The 24,131-nt window shown below is 43.5% G+C and overlaps 2 protein-coding genes across 15 annotated transcripts in view; one reads left to right on the forward strand and one right to left on the reverse strand.

Moving 5' to 3' along the window:
- USP34 (ubiquitin specific peptidase 34) overlaps positions 1–11,696 on the forward strand; it is a 117,174-nt gene extending 105,478 nt beyond the window's left edge. For 8 of the 14 annotated variants that reach the window (XM_086874069.1, XM_086874082.1, XM_086874079.1 and 5 more), the window contains exons 69-81: positions 381–538; positions 1,360–1,438; positions 3,705–3,831; positions 4,181–4,288; positions 5,290–5,394; positions 5,519–5,643; positions 6,666–6,818; positions 7,697–7,820; positions 8,521–8,600; positions 9,167–9,307; positions 9,433–9,579; positions 9,994–10,153; positions 10,387–11,696. In XM_086874069.1, the coding sequence (XP_086730195.1) occupies positions 381–538; positions 1,360–1,438; positions 3,705–3,831; positions 4,181–4,288; positions 5,290–5,394; positions 5,519–5,643; positions 6,666–6,818; positions 7,697–7,820; positions 8,521–8,600; positions 9,167–9,307; positions 9,433–9,579; positions 9,994–10,153; positions 10,387–10,991 (2,112 nt within the window). In that variant the 3' untranslated portion in view covers positions 10,992–11,696. The remainder of the gene's footprint in view (positions 1–380; positions 539–1,359; positions 1,439–3,704; positions 3,832–4,180; positions 4,289–5,289; positions 5,395–5,518; positions 5,644–6,665; positions 6,819–7,696; positions 7,821–8,520; positions 8,601–9,166; positions 9,308–9,432; positions 9,580–9,993; positions 10,154–10,386) is intronic. The other 6 variants (XM_086874108.1, XM_086874119.1, XM_086874117.1 and 3 more) reach the window with 3 other exon arrangements.
- A 2,707-nt stretch (positions 11,697–14,403) lies between these two features.
- Positions 14,404–23,833, reverse strand: AHSA2 (Putative activator of 90 kDa heat shock protein ATPase homolog 2). The gene is made up of 9 exons (XM_086874309.1): positions 23,680–23,833; positions 23,412–23,602; positions 19,689–19,774; positions 18,963–19,077; positions 17,669–17,757; positions 17,341–17,463; positions 16,480–16,581; positions 15,687–15,738; positions 14,404–15,465 (listed from the first exon to the last, which is right to left on the reverse strand). The coding sequence occupies exons 1-9, from the start codon at positions 23,757–23,759 to the stop codon at positions 15,290–15,292; spliced, it is 1,014 nt and encodes a 337-aa protein (XP_086730435.1). The 5' UTR covers positions 23,760–23,833; the 3' UTR covers positions 14,404–15,289.
- Positions 23,834–24,131: the final 298 nt, after the last annotated feature.

The raw sequence follows: 24,131 nt of genomic DNA on the forward strand, positions 1-24,131 counted from the left end.
AGGTGGGGGATGCAGGGAATCTTCCATGGTTGAACTTCTGCCTAGATCAGTTCACAGAGAAATTTTATACTCCGACAGTCCTGTTGCTCGCCTCGTTGGCATCTCCCCTCAGAATTCTCAGTTTGTCTTGTAAGGGATCTGAGTTACTCCACCGCATATGGGACTGCAGCAGGTTTTGGCACAAGCAGCTTTCTGAATGTTTGGTCCCAGGGCTGGGGATTTCAGATGGCTTTGTACATACATAGCTGTACGCACAGACGTGACAGTGAGCTGTGTGCTTAGGAAGTATCAAAACATCTGATTTTATAGCTTTGTAATAAAGTCTGAACTGTACCATAGTGAGAGAGCTGACTCTAACCAAGTATTTCTGTGTGTTTTAGGCAGTAGAAGAGCTGTTTAACCTCATGCAGCTGTTTGTAGCTCAGAGGCCAGACATGAGAGAGGAAGAGATAGAGGACATAAAGCAATTTAAGAAAACCACCATAAGCTGTTACCTGCGCTGCTTGGATGGACGCTCTTGTTGGACGACTCTCATAAGGTACAGCCCTGTGCTCATCCAGCAGCTCAGCTGGAATTCCATCCTCAGCCTCCCCCCAGGAGCAGAGCTGTAGTTCCAGCTGCTCTTGTTGGCAGTTGTTACTTCTGAGCAGAAATGTGATGTAGAAATTGTGCCTGTGGGACAGTTTTATTGTATCGTGTCTTCAAAGAGTGTTTCATTTCTGGTCTTGGGAAGTACAGCTGAAAGTGCTGCTTGGGCATTCTCAGCAGAGCTATAAATTGCCTGTGCATGTAGGTCAGGGCTGGGGTTTGAAATGGAGCTGTTGTTGCACTGAAACCCTTGTGGGAAGGACAGGCTGTGTTACCTGGAGGGGCTGCATGCACTCTCCTGTCACTCACCTGTCACAGGGCACAGCCACCTTGCCCCAATTAATCTTCATGTTAAAAGAAACCATTCATTAGCATAATCCTTTCCTTTCTGTTCTGCTGTAAGCATAAAATATTCTGATAAAAATATTTTCAGACATTTAAAAGGCCAAACATATGCTTGACTGAATCTATTTAAATGTATCGTTTATGAAGCATAAACTTCTGTCTTTCGAAGTACATAATTTTCCACATTTTTTCAGGGGTTGTATGGAAAATGTTTCTGTAAAGGTTATTTATAAATTACTTTCCATAACATAAATGAGGTCGATGGCAGAGGCATTTTTAAATTAAAAAGTGAGGGGAGGTAATGATGAGTTATGTTCTTTTGGGGTTTCTTTGTTCTTTTGTTGTTATTTTCCAAAATAATGGTATAACAATTTTAAGCTTGGAATGTGATTTTCAGTGTTCTCAATGTTGGGATTTTTTTCCTAGTGCCTTCAGAATATTATTAGAATCTGATGAAGACAGACTTCTCGTTGTGTTCAATAGAGGATTGATTCTGATGACTGAGGTAATTACTTTTTTATTTAATTACATCTCACCCTGAACTTCCCCTGTCAGGTTTAATAAGATTTCTTTTTAGCACTAAAAAGATCAGGAAATTGTTTGTCTGCCTCTCAGGACAGAGGGAAAACCACCAACAGATTATGCTGAGAGGAATAAATTTATGCTTTTTTGGTGTCACTTCTTTTATTACAGGTAATTGGGAATGAATGGCAGAGTGCAGTCACACAGTTGTTAGTTAAAATTGTTATGGCAACAGATTAAAATTCAGAAATAATTTAAAGGGTACTCAGCTGCAGTTGTGGTTAGTATTTCTGACCCTCCTTTGAGGCCCTCTTGAGGCAGTTGTCCTTTTCTTTCCTACCTGTTGTGCCTTTGTTTGCAAGGAATGGTCTGAAACACATAAACTCAATTTCTTTCTGATGGAACTAAACCTACAATGCATTTCTGGAGCACATCTAATTGTTGTAAATGGGGATTTGGTCCATGAGACCAGACCAGAATTAGTTCACATTGAATGGAAAAAAATTAAATAATGCACCTTTGAGATGGATGCAGTTGGAATGTCAAGCTCCTGCTCCCAGCAGTTTCACTCTACACATCACATCCACATGTCCTGAGGAGTGGAATATCCTGGATTCCATTCAGCACTTCCATTAGTGAGGTGATGGATGAGAGCCTGTGCTTATTAAAAGCACTGGCAGTGCTCCACGGGGCAGAATCCCTTTGAGAACAAGAATAAAAATCTGGACATGTTGGAGAAAGCATAAAAAACCAAGATTCAGTTCATTCTTGGCACCTGTAGAAAGGTGTATTCAGGAGAGACGGAACTGGGAAAATCCATGGTGCAAGACAAGTGGCTCAGAGGTAACTGTGGCTGTGCAGAAAATGGGATTTTGGAATAGGCTGCTGCAGGAGGGGGCAGCCAACACAACTGGAAGTCATCAGACAGATTTGGAGCAAACATCTGTCAAGGATATTTAGTCTACCTTCAGGCACGTGGCTGGACTGGATGATGCTTTCAGGTTGATTCCAGTCCCATTTTTATATGCTTTATATAAAAAAAAAATCTTGAAACTCTTTTTATGTCACTGGTTTGCATTTTCTGGGAAAAAGTGTGGTACAAAGAGCTGGAATTCCAGAAATAGTGCAGTGCTATTTGAAAATTGAGTTTTCAGGAGCTTGTTATAAATACAAGCCTTTAGATGAATTAGTTGTAGTTAATTATTCCACAATAGCTGTTCCTTTTTGTTATGAAAATACATCCATCCAGTATACTGGGTGTAAAAAGTCAGGAGCTGGGCTGTAAGGTTATCCATATATGAAATGTAAATAGATTAAGGTACATACATAGAGATGTATAAAAAGAATTTGGTTTAGCTTAGTTAGACCTCATCCCTACTAACAATGGTTAATTATGTTTATTAAGAGTAATATAAAATAAATTTATCCTGTGTAAAACATTGCTAGAAATTAGATTAAATTGATGCTCCTTTACAGCTTGAGGGTAGCTGGCCTTATATTGTCACTTGTTGGCTGGAAGTGTTTTGCCTGGTGACAAAAAACTGCATTAAGGAGTTGTCACGTCCAGGAAAGTTTTCCACCTAGGACTGGCTGTGTGTCTTTTGTCTTCACTGGAATATAAAAAGGGCCTGGCAAGGATTTGCATTCTAGGGACTGAGGCTGTTTCTTTATCTTTCAAATACCCCAGCAGATTAAATATCTTCTCTTACATCCTGTGCTAGAATTTTTGCAGTTCGGAAATGAGTTGCTTTTCCTTCCCAATATTTCTATAAATCACAAATGCCCACGAGGTATAAAAGGAGAAGTAATTCATGTGATGTACAACCATATATCCTTCAGCAGCATTTTGAAAAATGACTGGCATCCATCTTAATCCTACCTTTTTTCCCCCCACATTCATATAGCTGTCTTGTCTTTGTGCACCTCTTGTATCACTTTCTCTGCTGGCAAAGAAAGTTTGGGATTACAGGGATATAAAAATAGTGTCTCTAATGACATTTTATTTATTGAGTTGTAGATGAAGGTGTGAAAACTTGGTAATTATTTTGAGCTGGTAACACAACCCTTTTACCTTGAAAACAAATGAAGAACTTTGTGATTATATCTAACACCATGTATTTTTTGAGTATAAAATACCTTGTTTGAGCATAAAATGAATGTAATGTATCTGCAGGATAAAAAGAGGAATACTAACAAGCACCTTAGTCTGGTAACATTAAGTTTTGGCTTTTTTTTTTTCTTCTTACCAGTCTTTTAACACATTGCACATGATGTACCACGAGGCCACAGCTTGCCATGTGACTGGAGACCTGGTAGAGCTTCTGTCCATTTTCCTTTCGGTTCTGAAATCCACACGTCCATACCTGCAAAGAAAAGGTTTGATTATAACTCTTGAAAGGATTATGCCTCTTGTCTCTAAAATTAATTTCCCTCACCCAATCCCTAGTGTTTTGTCTTGTTTATTAGCTGTTTTTAAAAACCTGCTGTACTGTAGAATATGTGGCTTTTAATGGATATTGTTACTTATTAAATTACTTATTGATTTAACACAAAACTAGATTTCATAAATTTAATAGCAGTAAACCAGTGAGATTTAACAGATTCCTAGATGGATTAAGATCATGGTAGAGGAAAAAGAGATTCCTCAGCAGTAAAACTCTGTGCTTTATTTAACAAGCTTTTGAGCCGTGAGCTAAGCAGCCTCCTGGGATGTTTGCATTTGCAGATGTGAAGCAAGCTCTCATTCAGTGGCAGGAGCGGATTGAATTTGCCCATAAGCTCTTAACTCTGCTCAATTCCTACAGTCCTCCCGAGCTTAGAAACGCCTGCATTGGTAAGTCCTGGCCATGCAGGACCTGTCCTGCACAGGCACCTGCTGTGAGATGGAAGTGCCACTAATGCAAGTGCACGTGCTCTGCTAGAAACCCTGGAGGTCGGGATTGTCGGTGTGGTACTGTCAGTGCTTCAGGACCAGTGTTCTTTCTCCAAAGAGTTCTGGGTTTGTCAGGGTGCATTGAATGTTCCACTGGGGGCACAAAAATTCACGGGTCACTTTGTGAGACCAATGTGCTACCTGATAAGGGGCATGACTGAGGAGTAACTCCTCAGCTGAGGTGTCACTGAGTTTAGAGTCAAATCCTAAACCTGACATTAAAATTCAAACATGAACTAAAGCTCCCCTCAGAAGGGAGCGTGGAGACCAAGTTACTCTAAGAAACAGCTTTTCCTATTAATTTTTATGATTCAGAGAAGTGTAATAGTGGAACTAAAGCTTAAAATAGCTTGTAGAAAAGAATGGCTTAGCTTTTTAAGGTGTAGACACAGATATTATACACAAATCCCTCTCTTGCATTAGTGGAGCTATTCCAGAAAGGTCCAGTTTTTTTCTAGTTCAGGCTTTTTTAATATTATTTAATGGATTGCTGATAGAGGCCTGACACTGTGTCCAAAATACCTTTTTTTGGTGTGATTTGTATGCGTTTCCCCCTGTTTTGAGTATTCTCTCGTTGTCCTTCTGACTGCTGCTGGTTGCCATTTTCCAGGTGTCAAACCTGCTCTGTTAAAGAAGAAGCAAAGAGGGTAATTTTATTGAGGTTCTCATTGTCCAAGCTGGCCCCTCCCTGGTGGTGGCTGCACCACTGAGAAGGGTCTGTCCCAGGGGCAGAGGTGAAGGGAATCGGGACGGAGGCAGGGGTGTAACTCAGGTGTTGCTCACGGTGGAGCTGCGGCAAAAGGGATACGAGAGAGAGTTTGCAAATGCATGAGCCTGAAGTTGAACTGTTTGCTGTTAAGAAATAACAATTTGTAATAGCAAAAACAACTTTTTGTTTGTAGATGTCCTCAAGGAGCTTGTACTTTTAAGTCCTCATGATTTCCTACATACTCTGGTTCCATTTCTACAGCACAATCATTGTACATACCACCACAGTAATATCCCAAGTAGGTATTTCAGTGATTGTATTTTGAAGTTCTCTTACGCTATTATTACTCTATCGTGTTCCTTGCTGATGTCAAATATTGACCTTTTTAATATATCCCTATTTTATCTGAACTTACACTACAGTGTCTCTTGGACCTTATTTTCCATGTCGTGAAAATTTGAAATTAATAGGGGGGAAAAGCAATATTCGTCCTCCGCGTCCCGAGCTCAACATGTGCCTCTTGCCCACCATGGTGGAAGCCAGCAAGGTATGTAAACGAGTGGTCCTATAAAGAACTATTTCTCTGTTGTTTTCCCATTTTTATCAAAGAATTGGAAGAATCCAGTAGCTCAATGCATTTACCTTTTCTTTGTAAACAAAGCATAATTCTTCTTCAAGATGTGTTGTCCTCATATACTCCATTCTAGATGTGCACTACAGAAGCACCATTTCCCTGCCCTTGGGGATACACAGCTTCATATTGCAGACACCATAAGGGTTTGGGCTTTGTGGTAGGACAAAAAAGCCCATAGCACACATTTTGGTAATTTCCCAGTCTGTCTGTGGGATTTGTGAAGGAAATTGAGGCACCACCCAGGGATTGTCCAGATGGGTTTCACACTATTTTAAGATATATTGCCAGACAGCCAAGGAGACCCTGCAGGTTCCATTAGAGTCCATTCAGCTGGGACTGAGGCGTAATCTCCTACTTGTTTGGGTAAAATCCAGTGCCTGAAATGTCATAAAGGGCTTTAAGTCTTTTCACTTCCCATTTTCCCTTCTGTGGGCTTCCTGATGGGATGCCAGCTTTGGTGGGGCTACTCCCTAGTGACTTGCCACGTCCCGTTGTTACAGCTGCAGCAACGGTGGGATTCAGCTCACGTCACTTTGCCTATCTAAAAGGTCAGCATCCAGCTCTTCCTGGGGCTCCTGGCCAGAAATAGTTACCCTGGGAAGGAGAGAAAGAGCTCCCCTCCTTCCTGTCCCAGGCACCGGAGCGTGGATGAGGCAGCTCCCTCTCCACAGAGTGCAGGGAACACCAGTGACTAGATTTTAGATAGCTAAAGTCAGGTCAGGTGAATCCCACCCAAAAAGGAATATGTATGGACAATCATTTGAAGCAGGAGAACTGGTTACTTGCTGTCCGGTAACTGTGGTTCTTCAAGATGCTTTGTCCACACAGATTCTGTGCTCCTCCTGCTGTGCTAATTCCGAGTCCTGTCCTAGGGGATTCTTACGGGTGAAGGAATTGAGTGGTGGTTGAAGCCGCCATACCCCTTGTGCCCTCAGGTACAGTGGTCGCAAGGACACACTGGGTGCAGGCACAGCCCCAGTGGACACAGCTATTCAGAAAGAATCCAATCTCCTGCACATGGGGCCTATGTGCACCTAGATGGGAATCTGTGTGGGCAACACATTTCGAAGAAGCACGGTTACTGTAGGGTAAGTAACCCTTCTTTTTTAAAGCTTTCAGAATGATGCTGTGTCTATTTGTGCACCATCAAATTGACTGTGTAATCCAAGTGTTTGAAAAGATGTTAGAGAGCCAGAAAATGTCTCTAGTGGGGTTTCCCCATCATGCATCCAGAAGTGGCACTACATAATGTAAATACCTGGATTAAAAAAGTTGTCGTATTACGTGACACCGTATTTCACCCTTTATTTCAAATTCCTAATACCTTAGGAAGGAGAATATTTTTAAACCTCTAGAACCACATCCACAGTCACATTGCCCTGTGGTTTTGCATGCTTGTTTTTCATTCAGTTGCTTTGTATAAGATCGCATTTTTTTGCTTGAGTTTTAGAGGTTTCCTCTTGGCTCTCTGATGCCATTTTAAGCTTATATACATCCAAAATATTAAAACTGTAACATACACATATCGTTGGGTTTGAGACATGCCTGAAAATTCTGCTCTGAAGCTCAGTCTCAAAAAAACTCTGATTTCTACAGATCACAACTGACAAGTTACGATTTAAAAAGCAGTAGTGTGTATATATTTAGGTGTCTGTATGTGATACAAATTTACTGCGTTCTTTTCTTGTCCTCTTCAAGCCATGGTATTTGCACAGCTTTTCACCCTCTTGGTGTTGGCTCAGAACCCTCCAATAGGAGATTTTCCTGGCAGGGAATTGTATTTTCCATCCCTCCTCCTATCACACCCTGGTGCTTGCCAAGGGCTGGGTGAGGAGGCACCTGGAGATTCCCACTGTAGTCCAGGATGAAACATTGCAGGGCAAGTGACAGGCAGGGAGGTGCTCAGGGGAATCTGGGAGCTGTCCTGTGGCTTTGGAGGTTAAATGAGGCTCTCTTAAATCTTCAGGGCAAAGACGATGTTTACGACCGGATGCTGCTGGACTATTTCTTCTCCTACCACCAGTTCATCCACCTCCTGTGTCGAGTTGCAATCAACTGTGAAAAGTTTACTGAAACTTTAGTTAAAATGAGTAAGTATCAAGGTGAAAGAGCCAAAGGATTTCTTCTTTTCTGTCATAGCTCTGAGTCCTTCTTCACGAGATTTAGATTCAGAGTTTTTAAGAAAAAGCAGAGCTTGTGAAACTTGTTGTGTTTGGATATTATTTTTATCCACAAAACTCTTAATCTGTATATAAGAGAGTGCAGCTGTACCCACATGACTGAAAGGTTTCAGGCCTGTCCAGAAAAGAGCTGAGGTAACCACTGAGAATTCAGTCTTACTGTACATTTAGAGCTTAATACAGGACTCGCTAAGGCTGTTTCTGGGTGGTTGGGAGTTTAAATGGCTTTGGATCAGATCCTGAATCCACAGCATCTCAGCAATGGCAATGAATTGACAATATTTCCATTTTTGTGTTCTCATACAACCCCGAGGGCAAGTTCCTCAGTGTGCACAGACCTCAGTGTCACACCAATAATCTCATCCAGAGCAATGAGAGAATGTCCTTTTATCCCCTGAATCACCCATCTGCTCGTTGTTGGTCACGCTTTCCCAACGTCTTTATTAAATGGACTATAAAAACCTCACGGACACCGCAGCTTCTGATCATACAAAATGCTTGGAATGTGATCCTATAAAATAACAGGGCACCTTGGCATTGCTTTTCTGAGGAATTTGCACATCTCCCACAAAGTTCTCCCACACTGACTTCTTCCCTCGTGCCACTGCAGGTGTCCTGGTTGCTTATGAAGGTTTGCCACTTCACCTTGCGCTCTTCCCCAAACTCTGGACTGAGCTTTGCCAGACTCAGGTAAGAGTCAGGACCAACAGAACGGAAACACGGGCGAAACACTGGATGTGGAACAAAGAACCCACAGTTGTAACTGGTGGGTGGTGCTGAATAAAATACTCTGCCTATCTTATTGCCGTCTGAGAAGCCCAGCTAAATCAAATATAAATACCTGGTAAATTCTGATTGCTCCCTGTACATCCTACAAAAGCTTAACACAGTAACTCCCCCCAGTAACGGTAGTGGGTGTGCAGAAAGCACCTCATCCTGCCTCTGAAATTCAGTTTTTTACGTAGCACCAGCCCTGGGATGATGAAGGAGAAATGAGGTGTCAAAGTCTGGGTATGATTGCAGAGAGGGTCCTGTGGTTGGCCCACAGATCGGGAGGCTCTGTCGCTTCCCATACACCCTGGTGGGGATGAACTGACCTTTCTGGGGAAAGAGCTTCGTCCCAAGAAAATGGGAAATGAGAATTGGCAGTAATTGACTTGTACAATTTACTGGCATCTGGTAGCCCTGAACTATTTCTCAATGGGCCTGGCCTGCAGTTGTGGTGCTGACTGTGCCATCTTCTCTGTCTTTGCCAGTCTGCAATGTCCAAGAACTGCGTGAAGCTCCTCTGTGAAGATCCAGTTTTTGCAGAATATATCAAATGTATTCTGATGGATGAAAGGACCTTTCTTAACAACAACATTGTCTACACCTTTCTGACCCATTTTCTTCTCAAGGTACGTAGTCTTTTAGCAGTAATTACTTCTCCAAAGAATGCAGCCACTGATACTGCTTCATTTTGGGTTGCTGTTTTCACGGTTTCGGTTTTTGTGGCTTTTTAAAAAATACTTTGTTTCCACAGGTGCAAGGGCAGGTATTTTCTGAAGCAAACTGTGCCAACTTAATCAACACTTTAATTACAAATCTAATAAATCAGTATCAAAGCCTAGAATCTGACTTCAGCAACCAGAGAGTTGAAATTTCCAAAGCAAGCTCTACATTAAATGGGGTGAGTCTTTTTCTAACAGAGGCAGCTCATTTCCTACAGAAACTCCTCAGTGTCCTGTGCCAGGTGTTGGGCACTCCCTGCCTCAGCTGGGCTCCTGGGGAGGACATGGGAAGTTGGGAACATGAACCTGACTGTGGGGAGCAAAGTATTAACAACTGCAGGAGCATTCATGGTAGGAGGGTTGTAACCCAGTGTGGTTTTGTGTCTCAGCACAGCATTGCCACCCCCAGGACAGAGCTGTGTTAAGGTCAGCAGACAGTGAGGGGGGAATTTCAGTGGTGTGAGTAACTCTAGAATGGGATCTTTGGGCTGCTCAGAACATGAACAGCAACTCCTTTATTGCACTGTCTCCATGTGCAAGATTCATCAAACACCAGTTTGAAATAAGCCTTAAGTTTGTTTCTCTGTTGCCAGGACCTCCGAGCACTCGCCTTGCTGCTTTCGGTGCACACTCCCAAACAGCTCAACTCAGCCCTGATTCCAACTTTACAAGAGCTTTTAAACAAATGTAGAGCTTGTCAACAACAGAGGAACTCATTACAAGAGCAAGAAGCCAAAGAAAGAAAAACTAAAGGTAATGAACCTTTTATCAAGTTAATACATTATTGCTGCGGGGTGGGCCATTTCTTGACTCCAAATCCCCAACAGTACACAAAAGTATCATTTTATTATAATAAAAACTAGAATTCATGAAGTGTATGAATTCTCTGCGAGGAAGGAAGTGTTTATTGAAGCGCTGTGTTTAGTGGAGAAGGGTGGGAATGTGAGCAGCGCCCGTTCCCTGAGCACGTTCCCCTGTCCCTGCAGATGACGAAGGAGCCACTCCGGTGAAGAGGCGGCGGGTGAGCAGCGACGAGGAGCACGCCGTGGACATCGGCGACATCAAAGCCGAGCCCCGCGAGGCGCTGACCCCCACCAGCACCTCGGACAACGAGACCAGGGACTCCTCCATCATCGACCCGGGGACGGAGCAGGACCCGCCCTCCCCTGAGAACAGTTCTGTCAAGGAGTACAGGATGGAAGTGCCCTCTTCGTTTTCCGAAGACATAATGTTGGCCGCGCGCGCGCAGCACGCGGAGGAGCAGCCGGGGAACGGCAAGTTTGAAGAATGCAAAGAGTTCAAAGACCTGCAGGCTTCCAAGGATTCCATGGGAGCCGAGGAGGACTCGGAGTTTCCTTCCACGTCGATTTCAGCGGTTTTATCCGACCTCGCAGACTTGCGGAGCTGCGATGGCCAAGCCTTACCATCCCAGGACCCCGAAACTAATTTATCAATCAGTTGTGGCCATTCCAGAGGACTTTTTAGTCACATGCAGCAGCATGACATTTTAGACATCCTGTGCAGGACCATTGAGTCTACGATTCACGTGGTCACACGGATATCCGGGAAAGGAAACCAAGCTGCTTCTTGACGTTAGATGGAGCATGTCTGCTTTTAAGTCTTTTTATTTTTTTTTTCCTTTGTTTTTTTTTTTTCTTCTTTTTTAAAAAAAAAATCCTCCTTCCCCCAAAAAATGCTGTTTGTATAAGTTTTGCTTATTTCTGTTTCGTGCTTCAGTTTGTCCAGTGCTCTCTGCTTGAATGGCAAGATAGATTTATATGCTTAATTCTTGGTCAGGCAGAACTCAAGATTATTTTTTTTAAATTTTATTTTATTTTGCATCTACCGTACACTTTCTTAAAGGGCAATCAGATAATGGCTATGTTTTATGTAATTAAGAGTTCACTGTAGTGGCTTTCATTTAATATGGCTGTCTGGGAGACAGGGCCTCCTGGCCCTGTATGATGTAATTTAAACTTATGGCATTTTTACTGTGTATAATATGGTGTCCTCTGTGCCAGTTTTGTACCTTATAATCGAGGCAGATTGCCTCAGATCGCTGTGGTTCTTATTATCAAAATTAAGTTTACTTGTATACTAAACAACCACAAGAAATTTGATTCTGTAAAGAATCCTCTTTAGCTGTGGCCTGGCAGTATATATATGGTGCTTTATTTAACAGAATACCTGTGGAGGAAATAAAGCACACTTGATGTAAAATTAATTGTTTTATTTTTATTGACATGATCAATTGCTATTCTGTGCACTTCATTAAACTGATTGTGATGACTTTTCATTTGTTTATAATATGTTGCTTCAGTCTTTGGATTTCTCAGCAAAGAAGTTCGTACGTGAAACAGCAGCAGAGAGAAATGATGGTCAGAGGTTCAGATTTGATGTTAATTTTGGTGCTTGTTTAGTGTGCACGAGTGTTCAGCCACACAGTGGAGAGGGACTGGTGCTTGGTGTTAGAACATGAAGTGCTGTCAGAAGCCAGTGAAACTTGGTGTCTCAATTCCCTTATTTAAACATCTCTTATATAGCTTTTCTCCTGCACCATTTACAAGCTTCCTTTCTTTTTCTTCCCTCTGCTCTATCTGGCTGTGCTCCCTCATTTTTGACAGCTTCTGCACCCCTGGAATGACTTTATCATCTCTCCCATTATACTTCTCCCTGTTATTTCTGAGTAATACCACTTTCTTATGTGACCTTTTGGACTGTCAATGCTACTGGTTTTAATATCTGATTAAACTCCATTTTCAGCTTCATTTTCCAGCTGCTCAGCTCGTTTTTCTATTATCTTCATCTACCTTGGTCTTTTTTTCTTCAAAATTCTTTCATTCTGTCTACCTTTCACTGCAGTTTTGCATCACTTGCTTCTCCTTGTGTCTGTGATGCTCTTGCTCCCTTCAAATTTACTCTCATTGGTTCTAACTTTCTGTAACTTATTTGTCTTTGAAGTTTGTAAATTTAAATTCCCGTTTACTTAGCATTTTTATCCTGCATTTACAGACACTGCTGACACTCCTAAGTGCTTAAGTTAGCATGCTCATTATTCAGACATGAAATAATTATGGTTTTGTTCTCTTTAGGAATAATTTTATTACCCTTTCTGGTAAGCTTTCCCCAGATTTTAACTCTGGAGAAATCATCAACAGCTTCTAGTCAAAACTTCTACAATCAAAATTTGTGAAGGAAAACATTGGCCTATGGATCAACACCTGAGCTGCAGCAGCTGTTGGAATCCTTTGGGTGAGTGCTTTTCTTAATTGATCAGCCTTATTAACACTGTGCAGCTGGATGCTGGGATGTTGTCTGAGCTGGTGCCTGTGGCTGGCTTTGGCAGCTCCTGCAGGATGGGGCCACACCAGAGCTGTGGCATTCTGGCCTTTGGGATGGTTTTTCAGTTTGTTTTCAAGCAAAGCAGCTATGAACAGTATTTGATAATGATTTCATAGAAGAAAAACAAATACTGCACCATTAATCGTGGCAGGATTACCAGAAATATGATTATTCTTATTGCTCTTCCCTTAGCTCCTAATTTCCCCCTTGAGTATTCCTGCAGTATCAGAATTCCTAGAAACTCCTTCCCCTTGAGTAGTCCTGCAATTTTTACCAAGAACTCTTCTGCAGTTGAGTTTTTTGAACAGAAACAAGCAATACCTGCACAAAGGTGTCTTGCTTTTCCAGAGCCTGTTTCCAGGTGTTTGTCTTCTGTCTCCCTCACTTCCCATGCTCTGCAAGTCATTATTTCTTTCATTCTTTTCCCATTCTCTCACTTTACGTGAGTTTTCCAATTTATATTTTCCACCTTTAAAAATGTTCCCTTATCTCGCCTTTAACCCTAAACCCTTTAATCTTCCACTGGCTTCCTCAGTCTCTTAAAGCTTTGATTTTTCCTCCAGGTTATATCCCTCTTCTCAGTTACTATTAATTATTTCCTCCTGGAATTTCTACCTCCCATTTAACTCCTTCAAAATCAAGCTTTTAAATACCTTCTCCATTCACAGTTATCCTCTCCTCTGGAACTTGCAAGTGCTGAGAGCTGTAAAGAATTTTGTCCATAATGTTACAAATCATGTCTTTCCCACTGTAGTATTTTTCTCTTTGCCTGTCTCAGCTAATTATCATCTAACTTTTTTTTACTTTTAACTGGGAACTCTAGGAGAAATTTTAGCACCAGTTTTAGAGGGGTACAGAGCTGCTGCTCCTCATTTTCCAGGGGTTTTGGCAGCCCCACACCTGGAGCAGGGACTGTGATGCTGGAAGCACAAATCCTGTCTTTTTTAACACCAGTGACCCACAACTGCTCCATTCCAGAGAGGGCAGGGAGACAGGGAAACCAAGGGATTTCAGTCATGAGGGGAAAATGGGTGAGGCACAATTCCCACAGAACACTGGGGCTGCAGTTTCACTGTTTGAAGAAACTTGGAATTGCATAGAACCACCTACTCTCAAAGAATTAATTGTTGCAAAATCTCTTCAACCATCTACCCACAAACCTGCTGAAGCTTGAACCATCTTAAACCTTAATTCCCCTCTGTCAACCACTACCCTAAAACATTTTTCTATTCAAAACACCAGGCTTTTCTTCCTTGAATACTGAGGGGGAAAAAAAAAGTTAACTAAATTTTGAGCATTCAGAACCAGATGCTAAAATACAACATTACTCAAGAGGCTGTTCCTCACCTGGACACAAAGCAGCAGCAACACCCAGGAACTGCTGCTCAGTGCCTCTCTGTCACTGTGGGGACTTTGTTCTTTCTACTACCACTACCACAGACCTCACCTCAGTTCAGAGGGGTTGTTAATAACTGACTGCAAACTTTTCAGGAGAACCTGGCCTGTAGCAAGGAGCAGCACCTCTGTGTCCTCAGGATGATGGAAGCTTTTTGGGTGGTAAGGTTGCCATGTGTTGGCATTCTGTAAAAATAAAATATATAGGACTTAACTTCTAAGATACTTATTTAGTGTGGCAGTATCAGTTTATGGAGAAAATGAGCTTGATGTACAAGTCATATTTTTATTGAGCCAAGCAAGTTTTCCAAAGGCAGTCTGCCCTATTGTGGTCAATTTGTTTCAGATTGCATATTTAATTTGTACACTTCATTTATTTATTGAAAAGTTATCCTTGCTCACCTCAAGATGGTTTAATTAGGAATTACAATTTGTTCCTGTCAGAATTCTCTTAACAGTTGTTCTCTTTGAGGTACAGCATTGCAGAGGGCTGTAAATCATTTCAGTGGAAGGTTTTACCAAACTGCAGAAAGAAAGCAATACTAGTTTGTTTCTTCCTAAATAAATGTCACACTGAGGTCAAGGAAGGGAATACAGTGCATGCAGACCTAATAATTACATGACATTGTTAATTATCTCTCCTAAAACTGCAGCTACAAACAGCCTGCAGTTAAAAGCATCTAGCAGGTATTCCACAAGGCTATAAATGAAAAACCTCTCCATTTCTTGAAATGGATCAGCAGTTTTGTAATCCCTTTCAGCTCACCTCTGCTGGGAACTCCATCTCCTACAGGGATTTAAATTTGCCACTTAATACACTGAATATTAAGGAACTGGAAATGCTTCCTATTGATTGTTGTAGCTCACCTACCTCTGAGGGCAGGACTCACTGCAGCTGAATCATTATCACTTTCTGAAAGTGCAGGCAAGCAGAACAGAGATCACTGTCTCTGAGTAAAGCTGTTTATATACAGTCTGACTTGCCTCTCATTCCCTAAAAACCCATAAATAGTGCTTCAACTATGTACAGTCTCATAGAAGTGGGTCTTTATTCTTCCCACAAATAAATTATATATATATTTTTTTTTTTTAGAAAACCAAATGTTAACAAAGTATAAAAAGTAATGCCCTAACAAAACTACAGTGCTGTTATCATTCCATGTTATCTTTTGATTGCTGCAGTAAAATATGTATTTCTTCAAAATATTGCTTCTTCCAACATTGTCTTGTACTCTCTTCATGGGAGACGGGAACACCTTTGCATTCCAGCTCCAGTTCCGACTGAGCCACCAGGTCCTGGAAGTTCAAGGCCACTGTTGCATAATGTTCTGAGGGAAGAAAACAGGACCCTTGAGTGAAGTGCTCTGTAAAGAATGACATTTGTTGGTGCTGATTCCCTTTCTGCTCTGCCTGAGCACAGCCTCTTTTCACAGCTCTCTGCACTGGGCTGTTCTCCGAAGGACACGGACCAAGGGAGTGTCCAGCCAAGGCTGGGCCCTTCTCCCTGAAAAGGAACCCTCCAGTATCAGAGATCATTGGAAAAACTCACCATCAGGCCAGCTCCTACATCGCCACTTCAGGACAATTCTTTGGCTGGGAACCTGTGGAAGATAAGAAGGTTTTCCTTGTTAGCACCTGAGAGAATTCCCATTCCAGTTCTCCCTGCAATACAGGGAGAGGAGCATTATCTTATGGAATATCGGACACATGCATGTAAACAAGCGCAAGGTTGGGGTTTGGTTTTGAAATAAATTGTTTTCATGGAGCTTTCAGCGTGCTGCATTCCACTGTTCTGTTTTTGCTGTGAGAAAATACCAGGACTCAGTGGTTACTGCACATAAAACATTGGTTTTCTTGCAGACTTCGAAACAAGGACAAGCCCAGTTTTCCCCACTGCAATTTCCAAGTGTGACCGAGTGATTGTGTTACACAACCCAGCCTGGCCCAGTACACAAGTCGGGCACTCATGCAGATGAAAATGGTTTTTAGGACATTTCAAAAATGCAGCTGAGCTCCAATTATCAGGTTTTTCCCTTCTATTTGCACCAGCATTCAGCTGGGACAGGGTAACACCTGCCCTGAATAGAACAGAGATCATTTCCCCAGTTACAAAGGACTGTGTTGGGTTTTCCGCTCCCCATGCAGGTCCTTAGGTGCAGTCAGCCCCTGCTCTTTTGGTGGGACAGAAAAAACCACACAACAAAAGCCCAGCTGTTTGGGTTTGAAATAGAGGAGCTAAAATATGCACTGGAAAAGCTGAAATTCACAAATCTGTGCTGCTTTTTTGCTCAGAAGTAGCCACCCTCCCCCTGCCTTTTTAAAGTAGAGTAGGAGCTTTTTACCAGTTCGGTGTATTCACCGCTGACACAGCCCTCAAACATCTGAAGTTTGCCTCCTTTCTCTGCTTCAATCACAGCTGGGCACTTGGAGAACTTCTGTACCAACTAACAGAAGAAGAAAAACACAAAATGCACCATGTTGGGAGACAAGGGAGGGGTGCTGCAGGACTTAACTGACCTCTGATACACCTGGATGGAAGCCCTTAAAGGGTCCCCAGGCTTTTGATTTTATACAGCATTGCTGGGCTGGTGGCAGGGGCCAGTGGGTGCCACAGTGAGAATATTAATGCTGAGAAACTTGCACTGGAGACCAGCACAGGCTCTGACCCCTGTACATCCACAGCTGTAGACACAACTGGCAGCTTCCAGACCGGGAAATGAGGGAAAAGGAGCAGCAGTTTTAGGAAGGTGCAGAAGAGCTGCTAAGAGCCATTTCTGTTTCCCAGCCCTAGCCCTGGCTTTGTAATTTAAAGCTCTCCAATACCAGCCCAGACTCGTTTGAAGGACACAAACCCAGAATTAGTAATTGTGTGTTTCACACCCTGTAAGCAACAGTATAATCACCTCCAGTAATTAATCTAATTAAGCTGTGGGTAACAGCAGTGCCAAGACTTTGCCCTTCAGGCTCCTCAACAACACCTACATCAAAGCTTTTGTTAAGGACAGCTCAAGGAAGCTGCACCCAAACCACCTAACAGTGCAGCTTCACTGTTAGGGAACAACTGGCAAAAAACGGTCTAAGGCAGCCTAGTAAATTCTCATCAAATGGAATTTGTACTTGACACTGTGACAAGTACAAACACCCAACTCTTCAGCAGCATCAACATGCACATTCAGTTAAAATAACCTGAAAGTATCACTTACTTCCTTCTTTGTGAAGATGCTGTAAAGTTCATCAGCTGGAGAGTTGAAGACTTCCCTCATATGTATCCTCACTGTTGGAATTTTTACTCCAACCATATCCAGAGACTGTGGTGTAACAGAGTCCTGCAAAGCAAACCAATATTCACAGGAATTAGTGTGAGATCTTGACCCTTAAGAAGTGCTGGCAGGGCAAGAGTGTTGTCACCTGCACATTCTCAAACACTGTGTGTGAAAACATGGCAATTACACACTGTACTTGTGTATTTACTCAGCAGTTTTATTCAGCAGGAGTCACTAAATTCAGTGGGAAAACCTGAAGCAAACATACCTGCACGGTGCTCCCACTTGGTTTTCGCTCCGTGGCCAGTTCCTGACCACCAGGAGCTTTTGTTGGCAGAATCATTCCCAAGGTGAACTCTGTAATGGAGAAAAGCACTTTTCAGTGTGAAACTGAGCTGCTGAACCCCCCTGACATTCAGATATTCAGTGAAGATCACCAAAACCCTGGAGAATGGGTAAAACTGCGCAGGACATAAAGCTCAATCCAGTTTCCTCAGTTTACCCTTATGCTTCCATCAGGAATGGAGCTAGCAGCAATTTCCCTTAAAAAGGCTTTTCCAAGTTACCTGACCCCAAATCAGTAACATCTGTACAGACTTCTTCTGGCAGCACAGCAGATGTTCAGATCAAAGAGAAATAATACTCAAAGAAATTCCTCTAAGCTTGGCAGAAGACTGGAGTGAAACTCAATACAGAATGGGAGCCACCCCTGTCAGAGGCTGCTGCCCTTTGACTTTCCAGTGTTGGAGAATCTTTGGATACCCTAAAAATCATACATGGTAGTTCCTGAAGCCAAAAACTGCTGGATCCAACTTGGGGAAATTACACAGCTTTTGACAAAAAAAAGAAGTAATAATTTAGCAAAGTAGCTTACAATTAGAGATGCACCTGATAACAATTTGACTACAAGCTGTAAATGCATCTATTTTTTGAGCATACTTTCCTGGTTCTTGGAAAGAGCTGTAATTCACAAAAATACCACAGTTCAAAAAACAGAAAGGAAAATTTAAATTAGGTTCACCTTTGGTTTAGAAGAACAAGTGAAAATTTATAAATGTACTAAGTTTACAATAATAAAACCTTAGAATCTCAAATGCTAATGGCAGGCTTAAAGATGAACAGATAATGTATTTATAGAGTGAAGAACAGAAATAAAGACAACATTTCAGAAATCCTGTAAAACAACTAATTAAATTAATAACCAAAACAAAGGGACACAAAAATAAGCAGCAGTTCAGGCCAGGAAGGCATTTTTTAAAAATTAGGGAACAAAAAGAAATCCTTCTATTGGCCAGTCCTAGTAGGGCCAAGCTGAGCCCTGGCAGGGCCTGTGTGACCCAGGCACAGCCTCAGTCACTGCAGAACTTTCTGGACACAGCCACTTTTGAGAGCAAAAAAGATCCTGAGTGTGAGGACTAACTTAATTCATCTCATCTGGTGACAATTAAAAATAAAACCAGTACAAACCCAGGGATTTGTCAATATCTGACCAAGCTGTTCAGGAGAGACAGCTGCACAGAACACTTCACGAAGTGCTGATTAATTCACCTGGTTTCATTTACCTGTTTTAAGTGCTTTCAGGTAGTCCCTTAGGGCCTCTCTGACTTTGGTGGCTCCTTCAGTTCTCATCAGGTCCTTCAGAACATCACCTTCCCCTTTCTTCTTGCTAACATTTATCTAGAAACAGAAAAATGACAGCATCTGAGAAACCCCAGTCAGGAGCCTTTTGGGCTCTGGCAACAAAGGAAAGCGTTTGGGGTTTGTTTACTATTCTGCAATTTCAAATTCATGACCTTGGGGTAGCCAACCTTTGCTAAAAGTAAGTCCTCTTAAGACACAAATAAATGTGGTATCTCCATTCAGTCTAGATCATCAAGTTCATCAAGCCAGGAGCTGCTTCTCAGCAGAGGCTGTAGGGGGTCAGTGGGAGCCCAGTATCACCCATTATACAACCAACACGGAGGTTCCTTAAGGTCTCAGGGCTGGGGGTGGTTTGCTGTGTTGGTCTGGGGTTTTTTTAAGATGACAACCAGTGTTCTTCTCAAATTTGTAGTTAAAATATCATCACAATCAATAATTAGCAAAGCAGACTGCACATTCCTCACTGGTAAATTAGAGAATAGCGTAAGGCATTATTTCAAGTATAATAAACAAAAGTATGAAATAAACTATGCATGTGTAACTACCCCACTTAGTAACAGGATAAATCAAAATGTGATGCCTAGATGTTGATTAACTTTATTTAAGAACTGTGGACCTATACAGCCATACCAGTGTTGCACACCTACCTCTGTATCATCTACCTCATTTTCTTCTGACAGGTTAGGAATTTCAACAGATCCCTTATGTTTCTCACCAGACTCTTTCACTGTACCTGTATTAACATAACGAATTCTTAAATGCATCATTAAAAACTACTTCCCCCACAGCAAGAGTTTTACCCTTGGAATTCAGTTGTACAAAGGTGTTACCTGAAGGGAGTTGCCTCAAGGCTGATTTGAAGGAACTGAACAGCAACCTGAGCCTCTCGTGGGAGCTGTGTTCCCTATCCAGGTGCACCAGGGGATGGACAGGGACCCACCTGCTCCCTGCACCATCTCCCCTGCATGTCATGTGCTCTGACACCCCTGACACCTGTCCCCAACACTGAATGTGCATCTAAGGGTGGGTAGGGGAAAATCATCTCCCCTGAATGTGTCGGCTCTGGATTCAGAATCTCCCTGGAATGCTGACCATGCTCTCTTTAATGGTGTGAGAGCTCCCAACACACACAGGCATGTTACCAGGAAATATACATGTGGATGATGGAGAGGTATACAATTGACATTTTTTAAAATAGGAAATTCACATGCATACTTAGAGCACTTGCTATTAATTTTAACCACTTTACAATCACTGCACACTGCAGAAAGACTCAGCAAGGACAGGAATTATGCTCCACTTCTGATCCTTCGGGGCCTAGGCCAACCCCACTGAGCTGCCCCTCCCATGCTGCCCTACTCAGATCTACACTGAAAAGATTGAATTTAAGGTCTGAGGCTTCTTTTCTACAGTGAAGACTCTTCCCCTTTGCCTTGCAAAAGTGTTTTCTTATTTAAATTAGCTCACTAATTAGATCAGATAAAATCTCCTCAGAAAGCAACAGCACAAACAGGCAGGTCTGTCAGCTCAGTGTCAGAACATTATAAATCCAACAAGGCGCTTCATCAGCAAAACTCTCAAATTCCAACAGCCCAGGAGCCACCTGGATCCCACATTATTCCTGATCACCACTCATTATTTTAATCACCTCCCTGAGCCCCCATGCAATAATGGGGAACTGACAGAACCCAACTGGTCCAGATCCCAGTGAGGGGCTCCAACAAATGCCAGGTGCAGATCCCAGTGAGGGGCTCCAACAAACGCCAGGTGCTTCCTGGCACCGAGGAGAGCGAAGGGCTGTTGGCAACACAAAGTGCAAAGATCCCTCCCCAGTCGGGTCTGAGGCAATGAGGGATTGCACAACACACCAAGTCTGTTAATCCACAACTACACAGCCACATCCACACAGGGACAGCAGAACTAGACCTTGGATTCTCCCAGGAGAACCTGTCACTCAATAAAGCCATGGAGCTGGATAAAGCCATCCTTGAAACACTCCTGGGCCCACAAGGCCACCTCAGTGTGCTCTTCCCTGCTCCCTTCCAGCACCAGGATCAGAACAGGAAAACCACACAACATGGTCTTTGCAGACAATAAAACCAATCTTATTTTTGGCTGCTCTCCCCAGAAAGGAAGTGCAGGCATGCAGGAAGGAGTTTTGGGAGCAGAAACAAGCTTGATTTCATTCAGCTAATCCTATTAGCAATTTTTACAACCCCTAAAATAAAAGTTTTACAGTGACAGTGTCTGTGCTGGGCAGCAAAGTCCAACCAGTGAACAAACAGAGCTGGTGGATCAATGTGACACAGGCAGAATGTCAGTGCAGCTCTGCATTTTCACTACCACTGTAATGTAAACAAGCTTTACTACCTTTTTATCACTCAATCAAATTATGTGCTGGAATTGCATTGGAATTCACTAACAGACCTGAGAATAAATTATATTTTGGTTTCCTGCCAGTCCAGGGTGAAGCACACATCTCAGAAAGACCCACTTAGAACACACTGTTGAAATACCTGCTTTAGAAGGACAAACATATTTTTACAAAGCTTCCACCACAATGTGGAATGATCCATTAAAATCCTCATTACATCCTCTAAAAAATGATAAAACAGCCATTTTGCACAATTTTAGTGCCATTAAGTACACACTCAGTTCCTCACTTTCTCGTTTCTCTCTTAACTAAATTGCTAAGCACAATGTTTTTCCTACACTGGACTTTCCAAACCAGCTGCAAATTTCAGCTTAAATATGTCCTTACATACCCACATTTTCATCATAGCTTGAAGTCCTAATTATCCTTGAAGACTTGTAGAACTAATTACAGTTTTTTAGTTCGTTCTGAACTCTCAGTTCTAATTTAGAGCTCTCAAAACACACAACATGATGGCTATCACAAAAAAAATCATCAGCCTCTGGGGTTTCTTTTTTAGAATTTCCTGTGTAGTAGCCAACTCATTTAAAATTAAGCTCTCAAAGCCGTGATTCACTCAGCATAGCAAAGCAGCCAGCACAAGTCAGAGCTGTCTCTAAACACTGACCAGCATAAACACCTTGCAGAGAAACAGTTCAGAGACAACTTCCATAGAAACACAAACAAAATACTGCCTGCTTCTAACTTTATACTCTGAAATAAACCACACAAAGCCAAACTAACCTCTTTTTAAAGCTTAACTTTAAGAAGTCAAAAAGCTGATTACAATTATTTTATCTACACTGATTTAAACTGCACAACAGTATGATACTTGCCTTGCTCTCTGTTAATATTTACACCACAACTCTAAGTACGGTCTTAGTTTATAACACACTTGGAACATATAAAACTATCTAAAACAAACAATGGTACTTAAAGTCCTCTCTTAGCTTGGGTGCAGACTTCAATTCCAGATCTGCTCTGGCCTCAGCAATATTCCAGTCAGGCAAACCTCCACACCCGAGGGCTGAGGAATACGGACAGTATTTGGGGAAGCACTGCCTGTCACTTGGCACTACAATACCCAGGGACAATTTCCTGTGCCGGCTCATTCCATCAGCTGCTCCTGCTTCTTGCTCCGGTGCAAGACACGGGCCACAATTTCCTGTCAAGTTTTAGGCGTTTAATAAATGGAAAGAATTCCCTGGTATCACCAAAAGCCAATCTGCAAAGAAAGAGCTTGTCACGGGATAAGCACAGCAGAAGGCAACTCCAAGAGCTGGGATTGCAAACGGATATGGCAAAACAAAAAAATGTACAGGCACAGCCCCCAGTACCCCAAATAAACAAGAATTATTTCTGTTTCCCACTAAAGTTTTATCCTCATGTAATTTGTAATCCTCAGTGTAAACTACAGTTGGCTTTTGGGAACAGCTGTAATGTGACGTCTCCTAGGTTTTCCTGCTCTCCACAGGCACAGAGCACACAGCTGTAATTTAGAGCTGCAATTTGGGCACAGCGGAACTAAAGCAGCCCCGGCACGCTGCTGTCAATACCACCACAATGCAGGCATTCTCTTCGTGCAAAGCAAAGCGAGTAACCCCGTGCTGATGCACCGGGAACGCAGTGCTGAGGAGTAAGTGGTGGAAAAAGCCTGGGCGCAGGGGAAAGAGCCAAGCTCGGGTTTCAAGGTTATTTAAGAATACGCATTTATCCAGTCCAGGCCCACGTGGCTCCCGCAATCTCCCCAGGACTCTGAGTCAGTGCACCGAGCCATTCCCGTTTTCCCAGCCCGGAGGGGACGGGTTCTTCTGCGGAGGGACGCTCCCGATGGCCGCGGGGACCGGCACAGAGCCCACGGCGCCCGTGCCGCCGGCACCTCCCGGGCGGGCCCGGGACACGCTGCCGCCACGGCCCGCCGCTCCCCGCCGAGCCCCTCGCACCCAGCCCCCCGTACCTTTCCAGCTGAGGCGCAGGTTCCACTCGTAGAAGAAGATGAGTTTCCCTTTGCGGCTGTTGCAGGACGCTTCGCCCTCCACGTGTTTGAGGTCGCCGATCTCGCAGCGCCCGGCCTCGCCCTCCACCACCAGCCCCTCCAGCACCTCCTTCAGCTTCCTCTTGGACCAGCTGGTCGCGTCCCGCTCCGTCCTGCCCCGGGAGCGGCGGGGTCAGCGCCGGCCGCCCGTTCCCCCCAGCCCCGCGCCTCCCGCCCCCGCCGGGCTCACCAGTGCCAGTTGTTCACGTTGGTGGCGTCCGCCCGCTCCTCCACGATCCAGCGCGGGTCCCCCTGGCCCCACTTGGCCATGGCGCTGCCCGGCGCCGCCTCCGCCGCTCCCTCCCGGCCGCTTCCGCCGGCACCGCCAGAAGGTGCCAGAAACTTCCCCGCCCCGCCGGAGGAGGAGGAGGAAGGCGAGGCCCTGCCCTGCCCTTCCTCCCGGCGCGGAGGGCGGAGGGAGCGGGGCCGGCAGCTCCCGGAGTCTCCGGGGCTCCCCGGCCGCTCCTCCGCTCCCGTGCCCAGGAAAAGCCGCTCCCTTCGGGGATGCTCCCGGCTCCGGGGGGAAGGCACCGCCTCGCTGGAATAGAGAGGGGAAAAAAAATAAATAAATAAAATGACAGGAAGATTAGAAAACACGCTCTCGTTTTCAAAGGCTGCGGCGGACACTTCTGTGCAAAAGAA

This window comes from Cyanistes caeruleus, chromosome 2 (assembly GCF_971803275.1).
Source record: "Cyanistes caeruleus chromosome 2, bCyaCae1.hap1.1, whole genome shotgun sequence".
Taxonomy (NCBI): domain Eukaryota; kingdom Metazoa; phylum Chordata; class Aves; order Passeriformes; family Paridae; genus Cyanistes; species Cyanistes caeruleus.